At 37.9% G+C, this 14,349-nt stretch overlaps 3 protein-coding genes across 3 annotated transcripts in view; 2 read left to right on the top strand and 1 right to left on the bottom strand.

Moving 5' to 3' along the window:
- The first annotated feature begins 545 nt into the window (after positions 1 to 545).
- rpl32 (ribosomal protein L32) lies at positions 546 to 3,516 on the top strand. Its single transcript, XM_016445354.1, has 4 exons — positions 546 to 641; positions 1,197 to 1,297; positions 2,718 to 2,899; positions 3,336 to 3,516. Exons 2-4 carry the CDS (start codon positions 1,202 to 1,204, stop codon positions 3,463 to 3,465), a joined length of 408 nt encoding a protein of 135 aa, XP_016300840.1. The 5' UTR covers positions 546 to 641; positions 1,197 to 1,201; the 3' UTR covers positions 3,466 to 3,516.
- A 748-nt stretch (positions 3,517 to 4,264) lies between these two features.
- On the bottom strand, positions 4,265 to 12,180 carry LOC107657311 (cullin-associated NEDD8-dissociated protein 1-like). Its single transcript, XM_016445352.1, has 15 exons — positions 11,956 to 12,180; positions 11,332 to 11,475; positions 11,096 to 11,250; positions 10,897 to 11,020; positions 10,292 to 10,548; positions 9,968 to 10,073; positions 9,173 to 9,318; positions 8,686 to 8,972; positions 8,458 to 8,599; positions 6,283 to 7,785; positions 5,781 to 5,876; positions 5,513 to 5,682; positions 5,181 to 5,345; positions 4,940 to 5,047; positions 4,265 to 4,848 (listed from the first exon to the last, which is right to left on the bottom strand). The coding sequence occupies exons 1-15, from the start codon at positions 12,021 to 12,023 to the stop codon at positions 4,624 to 4,626; spliced, it is 3,696 nt and encodes a 1,231-aa protein (XP_016300838.1). The 5' UTR covers positions 12,024 to 12,180; the 3' UTR covers positions 4,265 to 4,623.
- Positions 12,181 to 12,300: 120 nt separating this feature from the next.
- Positions 12,301 to 14,349, top strand: part of LOC107657312 (protein SEC13 homolog) — an 11,184-nt gene continuing 9,135 nt past the window's right edge. The window contains exons 1-3 of the mRNA XM_016445353.1: positions 12,301 to 12,412; positions 13,567 to 13,611; positions 13,700 to 13,815. Of these exons, the coding sequence (XP_016300839.1) occupies positions 12,410 to 12,412; positions 13,567 to 13,611; positions 13,700 to 13,815 (164 nt within the window). The 5' untranslated portion in view covers positions 12,301 to 12,409. The remainder of the gene's footprint in view (positions 12,413 to 13,566; positions 13,612 to 13,699; positions 13,816 to 14,349) is intronic.

The following is a 14,349-nucleotide window of genomic DNA, read 5'->3' as shown; positions in this document are numbered from 1 at the left end:
CAGTAAACGGTAAAACTGTTTGCACTACAAACAGTAGTACATTATACATTAAAATAATATGCTGTAGCGTCTGGACCAATCAAAAACACAATATATATATATATATATATAGCCAAGGAATTGCTATAAATATACATAAACTAAAAAATAAACAAACTACACACTTAATATAGTACATATAACTAGGGACGAAAAGCACAAATTATATAAAATACATAAAATAGAATAAAAATAAAATAAACAAAAAGAAATAAAAATGTTAAAAAGGGGAGAAAGTGTTGTTTGTCTATATATCTAAAAATAAATAAATAAATAATAAAAAAGCTTGAAAACATGTCCTAATAATTTGTTGTTTTATTTTTATATGTTCTAACCACTGACCTATTAGATGCATTATAGATAAGTGGTTCTAACATGTAATAATTTAAGCAACATTTAATTAATTTAACTTTTTTGCTGTAATAGTTATAAGCCTGTGCATAAGACGCAACGTAAATGTAACAAAATCAGTTTAACACATGTTGTGGACGGCCACATTTCAGAGCAGGAGCGACTTCCGCTGGCCGATATCATTTCCGGGGCGTCGCTGCGTCACTTCCTTCTCTTCTCCAGGACTGTCTTCGGTAGAGACAGGCCGAACGGTGAGCGCAACAAAATCTCAATTCATCCTTTTACATTGTGATTAAAATGAGCGTTTCGCAGTCCGCGGCGCTGCTGTAGCGTCCACTGTATTTACACGCGCTTATATTGTGTCTCGTGGAGAGATGGAACAAGCGATATTTATATGAAATAACACAGGGTCTGTATATGGCGGCCGTCGGTCTGATGCGTGTGAAATACCTCAGTCACGAAATATAATACACCGTTCTGTTCGCTGTAACATCACAACAGAGGTAAAAACGAGATGTTTGAGACGCTCAGTATAGCATGCTGTGTTTAGTGCGTAACGTTACATGTGGCTATGTAGTGTATAAACTAGATTTTCGATGCTGTAATTTATTCTCTCTTGTTGACATAATCGATATTAGACAAGAGTTCACAGCTAGCTAACGTACATGCTACATGTCAAAGTAGATTGATGTAGTCAAAGATGCAAGTCATTGCTCATCTAGAATGATTTGAATGCAGATATTTGTATTGTATTCCTGTGTTTTTGAAGTCCGTGTCTCATTAATTTATGCATGTTGACTCTGTAGGCATCATGGTTCTCCTCAGACCCCTCACCAAACCTAAAATCCTCAAGAAAAGGACCAAGAGGTTCATCAGACATCAGTCCGACCGCTATGTCAAGATCAAGGTGGGAAACCTGGAACATCATGGAACTTGTTGAAGTCCTGGTTTCTAGGCTTGGAAAAGTTGCAGAAATAAGAATCACGGCGTTGTTACGCAGTGAAGACTTTTCTAGTCCGTGTTGGCATGAAATGAAAACCCACCCTGTGTTTTTTTTATGCACTTGTTATAGGGCTGGACGATGCATTTCATTACACCAAATACACAAACTAATGTTCTTTTTAGCAGCATCATATGACCCCTTTAAAATGAAAACTCACTCTCTGCCAGCAGGAGGTGTGTTTAGAGTGATAAAACTAGCGGTTTCCCCAGTAACTGCTGTAAACAAAGCAGCTCCGCTCATGAATGCTACTTTATCAGATCAAATGAAAATGCCATCGAAACTTTTCTGAAGACAGTCGGTTCCCTTCAGAGATGCATTCATATAAAACACCCGCGCCGTGTTATGATTTTGAAACGTGCAGTGCTCATGTTTATTCAACGAAGTCAAACGGCACAAATAAATCAATGTATGGGAAACTGGTAATGTATATCGGAAATGTTTAAAAATCATATCACCGTTATTGAAAAAAATTATATCGTGATACATATTGATATTGAATTATTGTCCAGCCCTAACTTGTTATCGGAATAAGCTTTTATTATTAGGCAAACATATTCTTTTCATAAGTCCTTTATCCTTGAAAGGTGTTTTATTAGATTGTGCTGGGTTTAACCCTGTGATGAATCTTTTTTTTATTCAGTTAATAATATGGAAGAATTTTTTTAGCAGTTAAACTGCGTCTTGCAGTTTATCTTTATCTTTATTGCCATGAAAGTAGTCTGAGAAGCTGGTATGTATTTAAAGTGCATGGTGTACATCTTGTGAATAATTTACCTATTAAACATTTTCATTTTTGATAATTTTTACTCAGATGTGAAATAATTAGGTAGAAAAGATCTTTCCGTTAGAAGTGCAGTGTATTTATCAAGTTATTTTCCGTAATTGCTGGACAAATCATGGAAAGTCGTTGATCGGAAGATCAGAAAGCACACTTGTAGCAAGTTCTCCGATCTTCGTGGAGCTGTAACATTTTGTATGTTTTTCAAATGCAACAACACTGCCCACATTTATTCATTTAAAGTGGGGCTGTCCAAACTCGGTCCTGTAGGGCCGGTGTCCGCAGAGTTTACCTCCAACCCTAATTAAACACACCTGAACCAGCTAATCAAGCTCTTACTAGGCATAGAAACTTCCAGTCAGGTGTGTTGAGGCAAGTTGGAGCTAAACTCTGCAGGACACCGGCCCTCCAGGACCGAGTTTGGACAGCCCTGATTTAAAGAGAACAAACAAAGCAGTTAACTATTCAACTGCTTCTAATGGAGAACTCCATGTTAATTTAGCCTGTGATTACATCCATGATCTAATATGAACACTCACTCTGTAGAAAAACTGGAGGAAGCCCAGAGGTATTGACAACAGAGTGCGCAGGCGCTTCAAGGGTCAGATGTTGATGCCCAACATCGGTTATGGGAGTAACAAGAAGACCAAACACATGCTGCCCTCTGGATTCAGGAAGTTCTTGGTCCACAATGTCAAGGAACTTGAAGTCCTCATGATGAGCAACAAGTAAGGTTTTTATATATTGCCACTTTTGTCTAATGTAAGTTAGATTGCATATTATTCTTTGATTGTTTTAATGTGGTGGTGCTTTGTGGTCTTGGTAATATGTAACTAGTAGATTTTATTTGTTTAAAGCGGTTTGGACTGTCTGTATCTCTCTGATCATACCTGCTGAATTGCCTGTATTCATCTCGGGTGTTGAATTCAGAGAAATAGCATGGCGGAGGAAATACCCATTCCACCTCTAGCTTTTGCCATAGCCAGCAGGTGGAAGATAATCTGCAACAAGTGACTAGCGCTTGTATTTGGGTCTCCTCTTCTGAATAGAACTAGTTTGTGTAAACTTGAGTGTCAATGATGAATGCTGCATTTGCTCATTTTTAAATTGGTTTTTAAAATGAGAAGAATGTGTGATAATCTTTAGCTTATTCTTTCTCTGTAGGTCCCATTGTGCAGAGATCGCCCACAATGTGTCTTCAAAGAACAGGAAGCTCATTGTAGAGAGGGCTGCTCAGTTGGCCATTAAGGTTACAAACCCCAATGCCAGACTGCGCAGTGAGGAGAACGAATAATCGGGTTATCTTGTTGTATTTTCAATAAAGTGGGGAAATAAGTGAAACTACTCTCATCTTGTCGGTCTTATTTATTGTCTAGACATGGGGGTTTCAGGCCTGCTCCAGGAGGCAACGTTCTCCGTTGTCTCTCATGCCCATTTTCAGGGCTGCATCCATAAGCTGAAAAATGTCTGCAGACACAATCTGTTTGTGTTGATGTTTCATCAGGTAAAATAGGAAAAATAACACTTCTCTCTAAAAGAAATTGGAAGTTAACATCCATATCCATACGTTTTTCTCCAGTGTAGAGAGCAGTACAGTTTTTTTTTATTCATTTCAGATATGCATATGCATTGAAATGAAAACTCGCCCTGTGTGTTTTGAAACGCTTGTTATCACAATAAGCCATTCCAAGATGACCTACAAGTTTTTAATATTAGGCAAACATTCTTTTTATAAAAGTCCTTTATCCTTGAAATGTGTTTTATTAGATTGTGCTGGATATGCATTTCGGATGCATAAGATTTCCTGACAAAAATTAAGAAATTACTGTGACAGATTTTTATATTATAAGGTTTTATAATAAAACCTTAGATATTTCTAATGATTTATAATTACAGGCCCCCTGCATGTTAACGGGTAAACAAGTGTAAATTATGCTTGCACTCTAATTGTCTTTGTTTGCATTTCAATAAAACTTACAATATAACTCGCCTCAATTTTACCATTTTTAAAGCATAATTTTAAGTTGTTTCCAAGGACAAAAGGCAGAATCGCCCTACAATCTAGGATGTGGCCTAGGCGATGGCAAATGGAATTTTTTTTCTCGTCGCCTTAGTTTTTATCTGCTTGTGTTCTACATGGTGGTTGATCAGCCTGGATACATGAATTAGCTAACAAAATCTGAATTGTAATTTATTTTTTATTAATATATTAATAAGATGTGAGTTCCAGTTACCAGTGTGACTAACACATGTAGTAGTAATGACTACTTTTTTACTTAAGTACATGTCAGAGCCCATACTTCTATACTTTACTTGAGTGAAAAAGTGTAGTCAGTACTTCAACTTTTATCAGTCTTTTTAAACATGAGTATCTGTACTTCTACTTGAGTGAAGGATGTGTGTACTTTTGCCATCTCTGCACAAACTATAATGTAAACTGCAGTTGAGAGTCCTAACTGGTGTCCATCGATTCCACAGCCCCTGTTAAGGGGTCTCCTTGCAGGCTCTCAAAGATGGTGGCCATCTCTGCGTTGCTTCTGATCTGATTGGCAAAGTCTGCCATAGCAGGGCTCTTTTCCACCTCGCTGATGGACAGCAGGGCGGCGACTGCACGCATAGCAGAGCGCCTCAGCTCTTCCTGTTTCTCAAACTCCTGCTTCACTGAACCGGCTTTTACCTTTGTATTCAAAAATGATAATTGTTTACTGAAAAGTATAATAGGCAACATCCCGTATTTTGTTACAAACTACTGTCATGTTAAACCTTACTTTTGTAGTGCAAGTAGCTTTCAGTGGTTCCACTAATCTGTCCAGTCTTTGTACCACAGCGGCAGGACACAGTTTAGAAAGTCTGGCGAGCATAATGAAGGTCAGCATCTAAAAAAGAAAAACGGAAACATGAGCATCTTAAAAGGGAAAATACACTTTTTTCTAACCCATGTAATGTATTGGACAACATTCAAGCATAAAGCAATGCATTCGACCGCTACCTGACTGAAAATACACTTACTTTAATGTCATAGTGATCTTTCAGGCCTTCTTCAACATGGTTCAGAAATTCAAAGATGTCCAAACAGTCCATGCAGCTGTCCAGCAGAGTATACATGCATTCAAACGCCGCCTTACGGACGTCCAACCCATCATCTACTGTGTGCTTGAAGGGGCCCATCTCAACCTGAGACGTGATTTAACATGCCGAAATTTGAAAAGATCACAACACAGAATTAAACTTCGCATAGAATTTGAATTTCTTTTACAGCTTTTGTGTAACAGTATTTCCTATATTCTACGTATTGTTTTATATGGCAGTTGTCACATGTTTTTAACATTCATAATTTGTACCTCTCGAACAAGGTCTTTTCTGATCTGGGTCTCCTTGTATAGATGTGGGAGAAGTGATGTCAGAAGTCCACGGATCAGGGAGGGTTTGTTGTGGGCGGCTGAATTGAACATGACTAAAGCCACCCGCCGAACATTGAGGTCAGGGTCCTGGAGTGTTTTCAGGAAGTCACCTAATAGCAGAGTTACAAACTAGGCCATTAGTGCAAGGATTTAAGACAGTATCTGTCATTCATTTACCTATATATATAAGTAAAAATCTATGATTTACCAATGCATCCTTTGAGGAGTGAGTCTATGGGCATGGTGTGGTCTACGATAGTGAACTTCACTGCAGTTACAACCGTACTGCGGGAAAGAGGAGACCCTGGAAGAACAATAAATATTCACTTGCTCTTTGTTTACATTTGCACAGCCTAATTATGTATATCAAACTCTTCACGTGTTTAAAATTGCATTTTAAGACTATCCCCCGGTGTCACAGACAAGGCTTAAGCTAGTCCCAGACTAAAATGCAGGTTTGAGCTGTCTCAACTGAAAATATCTTGCTTTGACACATCTTAAAATATGTCAGTGCCATTGTTCTTTGTCAAGATTCACACCTGTAACGTTTTCTTCTAAGGCATTTTTGTAAAAGCTGCTTAAATATCTTAATTTAACTAAGGTCTAGTCCTGTCTTAAGTTAAGCCCCATCTGTGAAACCGGGCCTATATGTTTAAAACTAGCCCATTATCTACGGAGTAAATTCAAGGTAACATTTAATCTCTTATTACCCGAGGACAGTTGATTCTTTAGCCTTGGTATGAGTTCAGATGGACTGACCAATGTGAGTTTCCCCAAACATTCAGCTACAATATTGCGAGTACCCTCTTCTGCACATTCACAGTGCTTGAACAGCAGATCCCAGATGTTCTCGACGTGAGGCTTGAGACTTTCGGCTGATAGAGCGCTAATCATTTCCTTGAGGGAATGCAGGAGCAGGTACTGTCTTTTCGGCTGGCTTCCGATCTCGTTGAGCATGAATGGCAGGTACTCCCCCAAGTTTCCGACACAAATGTTTCCCAAAGCAAAAGATGCGGCAGACTTGACTTCCTCATTAGGAGAACCAAAGGCTTCCATTATGACTCCCTTCAGTTCCTTCTGCCCTTCGAAGTTCATAAAACGTCCAATTTCCCCAAGGCACAGCAACAAGAGAATCCTCACAGACTCTGAAGATTTGGGGTTCTTAACCTCCTGGATAAGGTTGGTGACCACTCCAGAAGCCTCTTTGGGACAAGCCATTGACAAGGCTGCTACACACTTGGCCACCGAGTAGTAGGACTGTTTATGCATGGACATGGAGTCAGCTGACTTCGAATCATAGAAAGGCCCCCTCAAGGCTTTCAGAAGGTCACTGTAACCCATGTTGTTGGCCTTCGTGGCTACAAGAACCTGGAAGAACTCAAGTAAGGAATTAAGAGCACCTCCTTGTAGCAGTGGAGAATGGACTAAGTTAAGCACTTCAGGTAAGATCGTACCCCCAATCTTGCTCAAAGAGGAAGGGCAAACTTTGGCCATACGGGTGATCAGCGTTATGGCTACTTGTGAGATATGCATATCACTCTCCTGAATCAAAGCAGGTACCTCACTCAGTATGGAGTCTATCAAAGGCGGCTTGAAGCTGTCACTGTAGTTTGTGACCATAACATTCAAGGCCGTTATCGTGTTCAGCTTAACGGCCCGCAGGTTTTTCCGCAAGAAGGATCCAAGCATTGGAATCCCCTCTGTTAAAATGGGTCTTAAGTCGATTTTAAGTGGCGAGGAAGCAACAAGAGTCAAAGTCTTCACTGCGACAAGTCTGGTGATTTCATTTTTAAGCCTTTCCAGAAATATCTGCAAGGTGGGCTGCAGGTCAGCGCCAAGCTGGTCACCAAAATGACTCAAAATGTGGCCCATGCAGAAAATGGCCCGCTCTTTCACTTCTTGGTCTATGTCAGCCGCCTTCAACCTCTTCGAGGTGCAAGCGAACACAATCTTAACGTAAGGTTTGCCATCAAAAGAGACGGGCTTGTCCAGCGGCCGCATGAGCTTGACAGTCTGCTGGATGACTTGGAGGGCCTCAGATGTGATCTTATAAAACGGGTCTTCCACGCATTGGATGACCGGTGGTAAGATGACGCTAATGTGTGGGTGGAAGATCTCTGGGTTGTGGCTACTCAAGAGAACATTGAGGAAAACAAGGGCGTCAATTTTCAGATTTGAAGAGGTCGACTTGTCTGTCAAGGAGTAAATAATACCTAAAGAGAGATAAAAGCTAAAATGAATGTATACACTGAAAATAATATGCCACAAAACTGGTTAAAAAGTACAACTGGATGCAAGAGGTCCAAAGGCAGCTTTGGACTAGACCAGGGGTCATCAACTGTGGACCTCGAGATCCATTTTCCTGCAGAGTTTAGCTCCAACCTGGATTAAACACTCCTACCTGCAACTTTGTAGTAATCCTGAAGACCTTGATTAGATAGTTCAGGTGTGTTTGATTAGGGTTGGAGCTAAACTCTGCAGGAAAGTGGATCTTGAGGTCCAGAGTTGAGGACCCCTGGACTAGACTCTGATGTACTTGTTGAAACTAGAGCAAGAAAAGCACATCATTGACTAGACCTTAGTGTCCATTAGCAATAGACAACCTGAAGTAAGCATGTTAGCTGTTCTTACTCAGAATAGCGATTTAACACCATGTCGACAATGGGTGTGACTATAGTTGTGTGAACTTTCCAAATCAGTTTGTCCTTCATGTCAGAAGTCAAATGGGGCATCAGTTTACTATTGGTAACTCATTGCCTTGCATCCATTTTAGACAGTATCACTGGTTATGATGGGTTCTACTGGCTTTTGACCTTCGGATGCTCTTTTACAATGTGGACAGGGTGTTAGCATAGCATTTTATGCTAAATCTCTTTTAATCAGACCTGGAATGAGGGCTGGTATGTGCTCTCCCAGTTGACCAGGCAGTACATTGGCCATTTCTGTCAGGAGACTGAAGCAGCTTTGCCTACATCTCATGCTTTTCTCCTTTAGCTGTCGGTGTAAAGCTTTTACAATTGTCGGTACCTGTGAGAGCAGGTAAGAGCTGTTTTTAGGAGATATGTACCAGATGCTACATGTAAGTTGGGTCGATAACCTTCAAACATTAGTACCTGTTTCTTTAAGAGAGAAATTGCAGGCTCCTCTTTAGCCCCCGAGTCCAAAGTGGAACCGTGAGGATGTCTGGTCTGTCTGAGCAAAGCCACAAAGGCTGAGAATATGTCAGTTTTAACATTCTCTTCACGCTCTTTGAAGCGGGACACCAATGTTGGGCCTACGGATCCATAGAGCTCCACCAGCAGATCCCTGCGGCTGCTGATTATCGCCTCCAGACATTTCACAGAGGAACGCCGCACCTTCCAGCTCATGTCATCATCGTCACTGTATTCATCATCAGACTCTATAGATTACAAGTGTGCTGATTGTGAAAAACATGCTCAGAGTGGGCAGCACTACATCTGCCATCTGCCTCATCTTATAGTTAGATAAACTTGAATTTGTATCTACCATTTGTAAAAATTTCCAAAAAGATAATACTGTTTTATGTTTAAAGATGGAATTATTCCTCTTAAAGTTGCATAATAATGGTCAAAAAATCACCCTGATTGTCATCCTCTCTGTCCTCAATGTCCATACTGTCATCCTCGTCATCATCAGCATCGTAGTTGTAATTGGGGTCGTAGGTAATGTACTTCAAACATAACTTGATGATTGCTTGGATGTTAGGAGACATTTCCTTCTGACATCTGTAAAAAAAAAAAAAAACAGGACATTTTTTTGAATTAGTATCTGACATACAAGTATACACATATAGTAATAATAAAATAAAATAGTAAAAAAACAAAATAAGATATAATATAAACCAACATAATAAAAAACTAAACAAAACATTTTAAAATGTATACAAAATAATATAATAAGATGTTACAAAAATAACCTGATAAAAAATAACATGACAATTTAAGGCAACATAAAATTAAACAAAAATGACAAAAAGTATATAATTTATACTGAAAAATATAATACAATGCTACAAAAATTACAAAACAATGTAATTAGCATGTAATTTATATAATTTAAGCCAACATAAAAAAATAAATCGAAAATGAAAAAAAAACAAAAAAAACATGACATAATATAAATAATAAAATAAAAGTTACAAAATGTCAAAACATGTTATAACTTTAAAAAAAAATGCTAAAATGTTTAAAAAATGACAATTTAAACCAAAAGAATAAACCAAGATAATAAAATAATGAAACTGAAAAATATAATGCAATTTAAATCAAAATAATAAATAAAAATACAAAAATTAAAAAAGCTTTGTCCCATGTTGGAAAAAACAAACAAACAGAATTTTTAGTTTTAGACCATTTAATATAGAAATAGTTTTACCTGCTGACAAAAGCTTCAAAAGCTTGAAAGCAGAACTCGCGTAGCTCATCATCCTCCACGTTACAAAATTTCACCACCATTGGCACAATCTTTTGCAGGTGTTCACCTTCAGATTATAAGACTCAATATTACTACACTTGCATATTCAAAATGTAATGTAATACTACATGTAATGTTCAAAATCTCCAAAAGACATTTAAGTACTCATTACAGTACATTACATTGACTTTATCTCTGCTAGTCTCTTCTGCTGGTCACACAGTGACACTACATTCCCTCAACACCGACGGACAGAATTCTAGCAGAAATATTGAATCAGCTCACCAATCCTGTGTCCTCCTCGTCTGCTGACCGTGGCCAGGCACTGGATGTAGGTGCGGACGCCGGCGGTGGGCGGTTCGCGGGACAGTTCGCCCATGAGGTGTTCGGTGAGCTGTGTGAACAGAGCGGGGCTACAACTGGGCACCAGGTGACCCAGAGCGATAATAGAGCGTTTCCTCACAGCCATATGAGGACTCGTGAGCTGAGCGAGGAGGCTGGTCAGAATCGACTGATGGAAGCTCACCAGAGCAGTGCTCAACCTGTCGAATAATGTTTAAGACTGATCCCAGATAGCACAGGCACGTCTGCAAGATGTCTGTTAAAGATCATTTCATCTGCTGTGTACAAACATCTGACAGACGTCTCTAAGATGTCAGTTTTACATTCATTCTAAATCATAAACATCAAATAGACATTTTCTAAACGTCTATTTGACATCTGATAGGAAACGTCCAATAGACGTCTGCAGATCAGCAAACACTCTAAAAAATACGTCTTGCAGATGTAATGCAGACGTCAAATAGACGTCTCCGTGATGTACGTGTGCTATCAGGGATGGGTGGATGTTCATAAACACTTCCATGCAAGTACAAGACGTTTTAACTAACCTGCCCAACATGTCGGAGAGAATATCCAAAGCCTCCAGCTGAATGGACACGTCGTCTTGCATTCCCAATGCTCCAATCAACTGGGACGTGATCTTCCTACAGACGTTGACTGTGAGGCTCAAACCTTCAAACGCAATACAGCAACTATGACTAACAAGATCCTGAAAAGATGGGAATTTCTCGTATATCACCTTGATACCTGTAGATGAAGGTGGCAGTTCGGCGATGACGGTCTTCAGGCCCATGCTGGAAATGTCCCTCAGCTGCTCTTTGTTGGACACCATGTTGGAGCAGAGCGTGTCCACCATCGTCTCCACCTGACACTCCTTCACTTTTCCCACCAGAGGACCGAGGCTACACAAACCAGAAATAATCACGACCGCTGTATCACTGAAAAGGAAGACGTTTGGAAGAAAGTCTGAGTGAAAACAATACCATTTGACAGCCAAATTCTGCACTTCTCCGTTTTTGTCCTCCAGAAGTTTGAGTAGCATCGCCACAACCTTCCTCTCGCTTTCCTCGTCCAGTTTGATCGAGTCCTTCTGGAGCTCCATCATCAGGTCATTGGCCGCCATAAACCTGAAAGAAATCAAAGTCTTCATTAGTTTTGATGTACTTCACAATACACATAGCAACGTGCATGTCCAAAACACATGGTTTTACCAAGGTAAATAATACCAAGGCGGCACCACAGTACTTTTTTGCTAGCTGAAAAGCTTATAGCAAGACAGTTTGAGAACAACAAATTAGAAACCAAATTCTGTAGGAAGTTACCATTAATGGTGATTTATTTAATCTTTAAGTTTGATATAGAATAGTTAAAATTTCATGCAAACAAATCATTGTTTTCGATATGTCCACAACAGCTATAGTTTTTAGTTACAAAAGTCAATGTTTATTCCAGTTTAAGAGTTTCAAGATATAGTATGAATCTGAAAATCATTCAGATATAAAACGTTTATTTGAGCTTTATATAAAAACTGCAGGCTGTTGCTTTGTCATTGGCCTATTTCTGTAAACACTAGTCATGCGTCTGTCTACAACACACAGTTGTCTTACCGAAAGTCTTTGTCAGTGGATGTCATTTTTTCCAAAAGATTGGAAATGTAAAAGGTGACATTCGACATCTTGGCTTTTTAAAGCACTGCACTTTAATGGCGATGTAAAACTGAATACAGAAAGTTGAGCTTGATGAAGATCATAGCGCCTGGCTGGACACTGGACAGACTGCGACATATGACACTTTGGGACAGTTATAAATAGAGATGAGCGATATTAATTCACCTCGCTCTGCCGACATCTGCCGGACTCGATGCGAACTGCGGGGCGCGGAAGGCAAAACTGAGCGGAACCTTGTTTTCGTTCCAGCCGGAGAGTTTATCAGCGGGGACACAGTCGGTCTGCCACGTTGGAAATATTATCAGTATTTTCATTTCTGAAGCTCTGAAGAGCATCTGGGACACTTTCTGAAGTTTCAGCGGTGAAGGTGGTTGTTGGAGTGATATAATCAAATATGGTGAGTGTCACATTGTTGACTGGGTTTGGATTATACTCAGAGTTGTGTTTAAACCCCGGTAGTTCTTGGGCTGAGAAATGGACAAATCTAAACAAAACCCGATTCTGTTGTTTTGCAGTAAGCGACCTGATGGAAAATACGGTGCATTTTCACATGACAAAACTGTTTATGAGATTGAAAGCAACCTTTTAGTCGTTTAGTTATGAGTAGATTATACATTTCTTTATAAAACAGCTCTGATAATATCAAATGTAACGTTAGATTTGATTCTGACCAATATCTACGTTACAGTTTCTACTGCCATATTTTCCACAGCTTTCATTTGTTCCCATTATTATTATTATTATTATTATTCAGACAATTAGTTGTAGTTACGATCCGTAACTATATCCGTAATATATATATCCGTAATACACACACACACACACACACACACACACGTGTGTGTATGTGTATGTGTATATATATATACATATATATATATTATATGAAGTTTTTGTATTATATTTAGTGCTGTCAATGGATTAAAATATTTAAGTCAGTTAATTACTTGATAAATTATCAAATAAACAAGTAAATAATGCATATATCAGTGATTGCAGAAAATTAATAAATACATTTAAAAAGACTTCAATTTTTTGTATACTATTTAGTGTTGTCAATGGATTAAAATATTTAATTCAGTTAATTACTTTATAAATAAAATAAACAAATACATACATTATTGCATATATCAGTATATGCATAAAATAAATGACTTATTTTTGTAATATATATATATATATATATATATATATATATATATATATAAAAATATATTAAAAAAAATATATATATCAATATATAATTAATGAATAACAGCATTTATCAGTATTAATTGAATAAAATATTTATTTTAGTTACATAGTAAATAATTATTAAATAATAATAATGAAATTTCTAAATAATCAGTTAGTTGGATATACCTTTATACATGACTATGTTTATTGAGATTTATGGGTATTCAGATAAAATGCATGATAATATCAAAAATGCTGTTGATGTCAGTTAAATCTGATGCATTATAAAGTTATAAAACACACTAAAATCATTTATATGTTTTCGGCAAATAACTGTTTAAGTTTTCAGCATGTGTGTGGTCTTGTGTCTTTCAGGTTTCGGTCATTAACACAGTGGACACCTCACACGAGGACATGATCGTGAGTGTCTCCGTCCATTCAGTCTCCTCCTTTACCTTTACGGCATCTTTTCCAGCATTATGACTCGGATTTGTTGTTCTGTGTTCAGCATGATGCTCAGATGGATTATTACGGGACCAGACTGGCCACCTGCTCCTCTGATCGCTCCGTGAAGATCTTTGACGTCAAAAACGGAGGGCAGATCCTAGTGGCTGATCTCAGGGGGTGAGTGAAGCACGCAACTAAAACTAGGGTTTCAGTGATACTAAAATGAAACTATAACTTCAGGAGACAATTACAATAACCAGAAAATGTAACTGTTCTCTATGCAAATGAACAGTTTTCCACAAAAAATACATATTAAATTATTTAAATGTGTATATATAAACAAAGATAAATTACAACAATAAAATATATTCTTTAAATATTTCTTTTAGTAATTACTCAAGTAAATAATTAGTTGAAAATTGATGACAAAGAAACAATTATAATCATACATCCAAAAACGTAATAATTAAATTGTAATAAATAAATAAATTAAGCTACTTGTGCAGTTTTGTTATAATTGCGGCGATCAATTGATTAAAATATTTAATGCAGTTAATTACGTGATAAATAATTATAAAATAAACTGATACATTTTTGATACAGCTAATGAACACAATTCTTTAATATCCCCAAAAAATTTTACTATAAACAAATATGCATTACAACAGTTAAATATATTAGTTAAATATTTGTCAATGAAGTATTTAAGAA

Source organism: Sinocyclocheilus anshuiensis, unplaced genomic scaffold (genome assembly GCF_001515605.1).
Source record: "Sinocyclocheilus anshuiensis isolate Anshui unplaced genomic scaffold, SAMN03320099.WGS_v1.1 scaffold239, whole genome shotgun sequence".
In the NCBI taxonomy this organism is placed as follows: Eukaryota; Metazoa; Chordata; class Actinopteri; order Cypriniformes; family Cyprinidae; genus Sinocyclocheilus; species Sinocyclocheilus anshuiensis.
Note: the sequence above shows the minus strand (reverse complement) of the source record. Positions and strands in the feature narration are given on the sequence as shown.

What these genes read in the sequence shown, in the direction of transcription:
- LOC107657311 (XM_016445352.1), bottom strand. Translation starts at nt 12,023, where the DNA reads ATGTCGAATGTCACCTTTTACATTTCCAATCTTTTGGAAAAAATGACA. An exon ending in ACTGCCACCTTCATCTACAG is followed by an intron (nt 11,021 to 11,095) that starts GTATCAAGGTGA and finishes TTGCGTTTGAAG; the next exon opens with GTTTGAGCCTCACAGTCAAC. An exon ending in TTTGAAGCTTTTGTCAGCAG is followed by an intron (nt 9,319 to 9,967) that starts GTAAAACTATTT and finishes TTTTTTTTACAG; the next exon opens with ATGTCAGAAGGAAATGTCTC.
- rpl32 (XM_016445354.1), top strand. Translation starts at nt 1,202, where the DNA reads ATGGTTCTCCTCAGACCCCTCACCAAACCTAAAATCCTCAAGAAAAGG. An exon ending in ACCGCTATGTCAAGATCAAG is followed by an intron (nt 1,298 to 2,717) that starts GTGGGAAACCTG and finishes CTCACTCTGTAG; the next exon opens with AAAAACTGGAGGAAGCCCAG. An exon ending in GTCCTCATGATGAGCAACAA is followed by an intron (nt 2,900 to 3,335) that starts GTAAGGTTTTTA and finishes CTTTCTCTGTAG; the next exon opens with GTCCCATTGTGCAGAGATCG.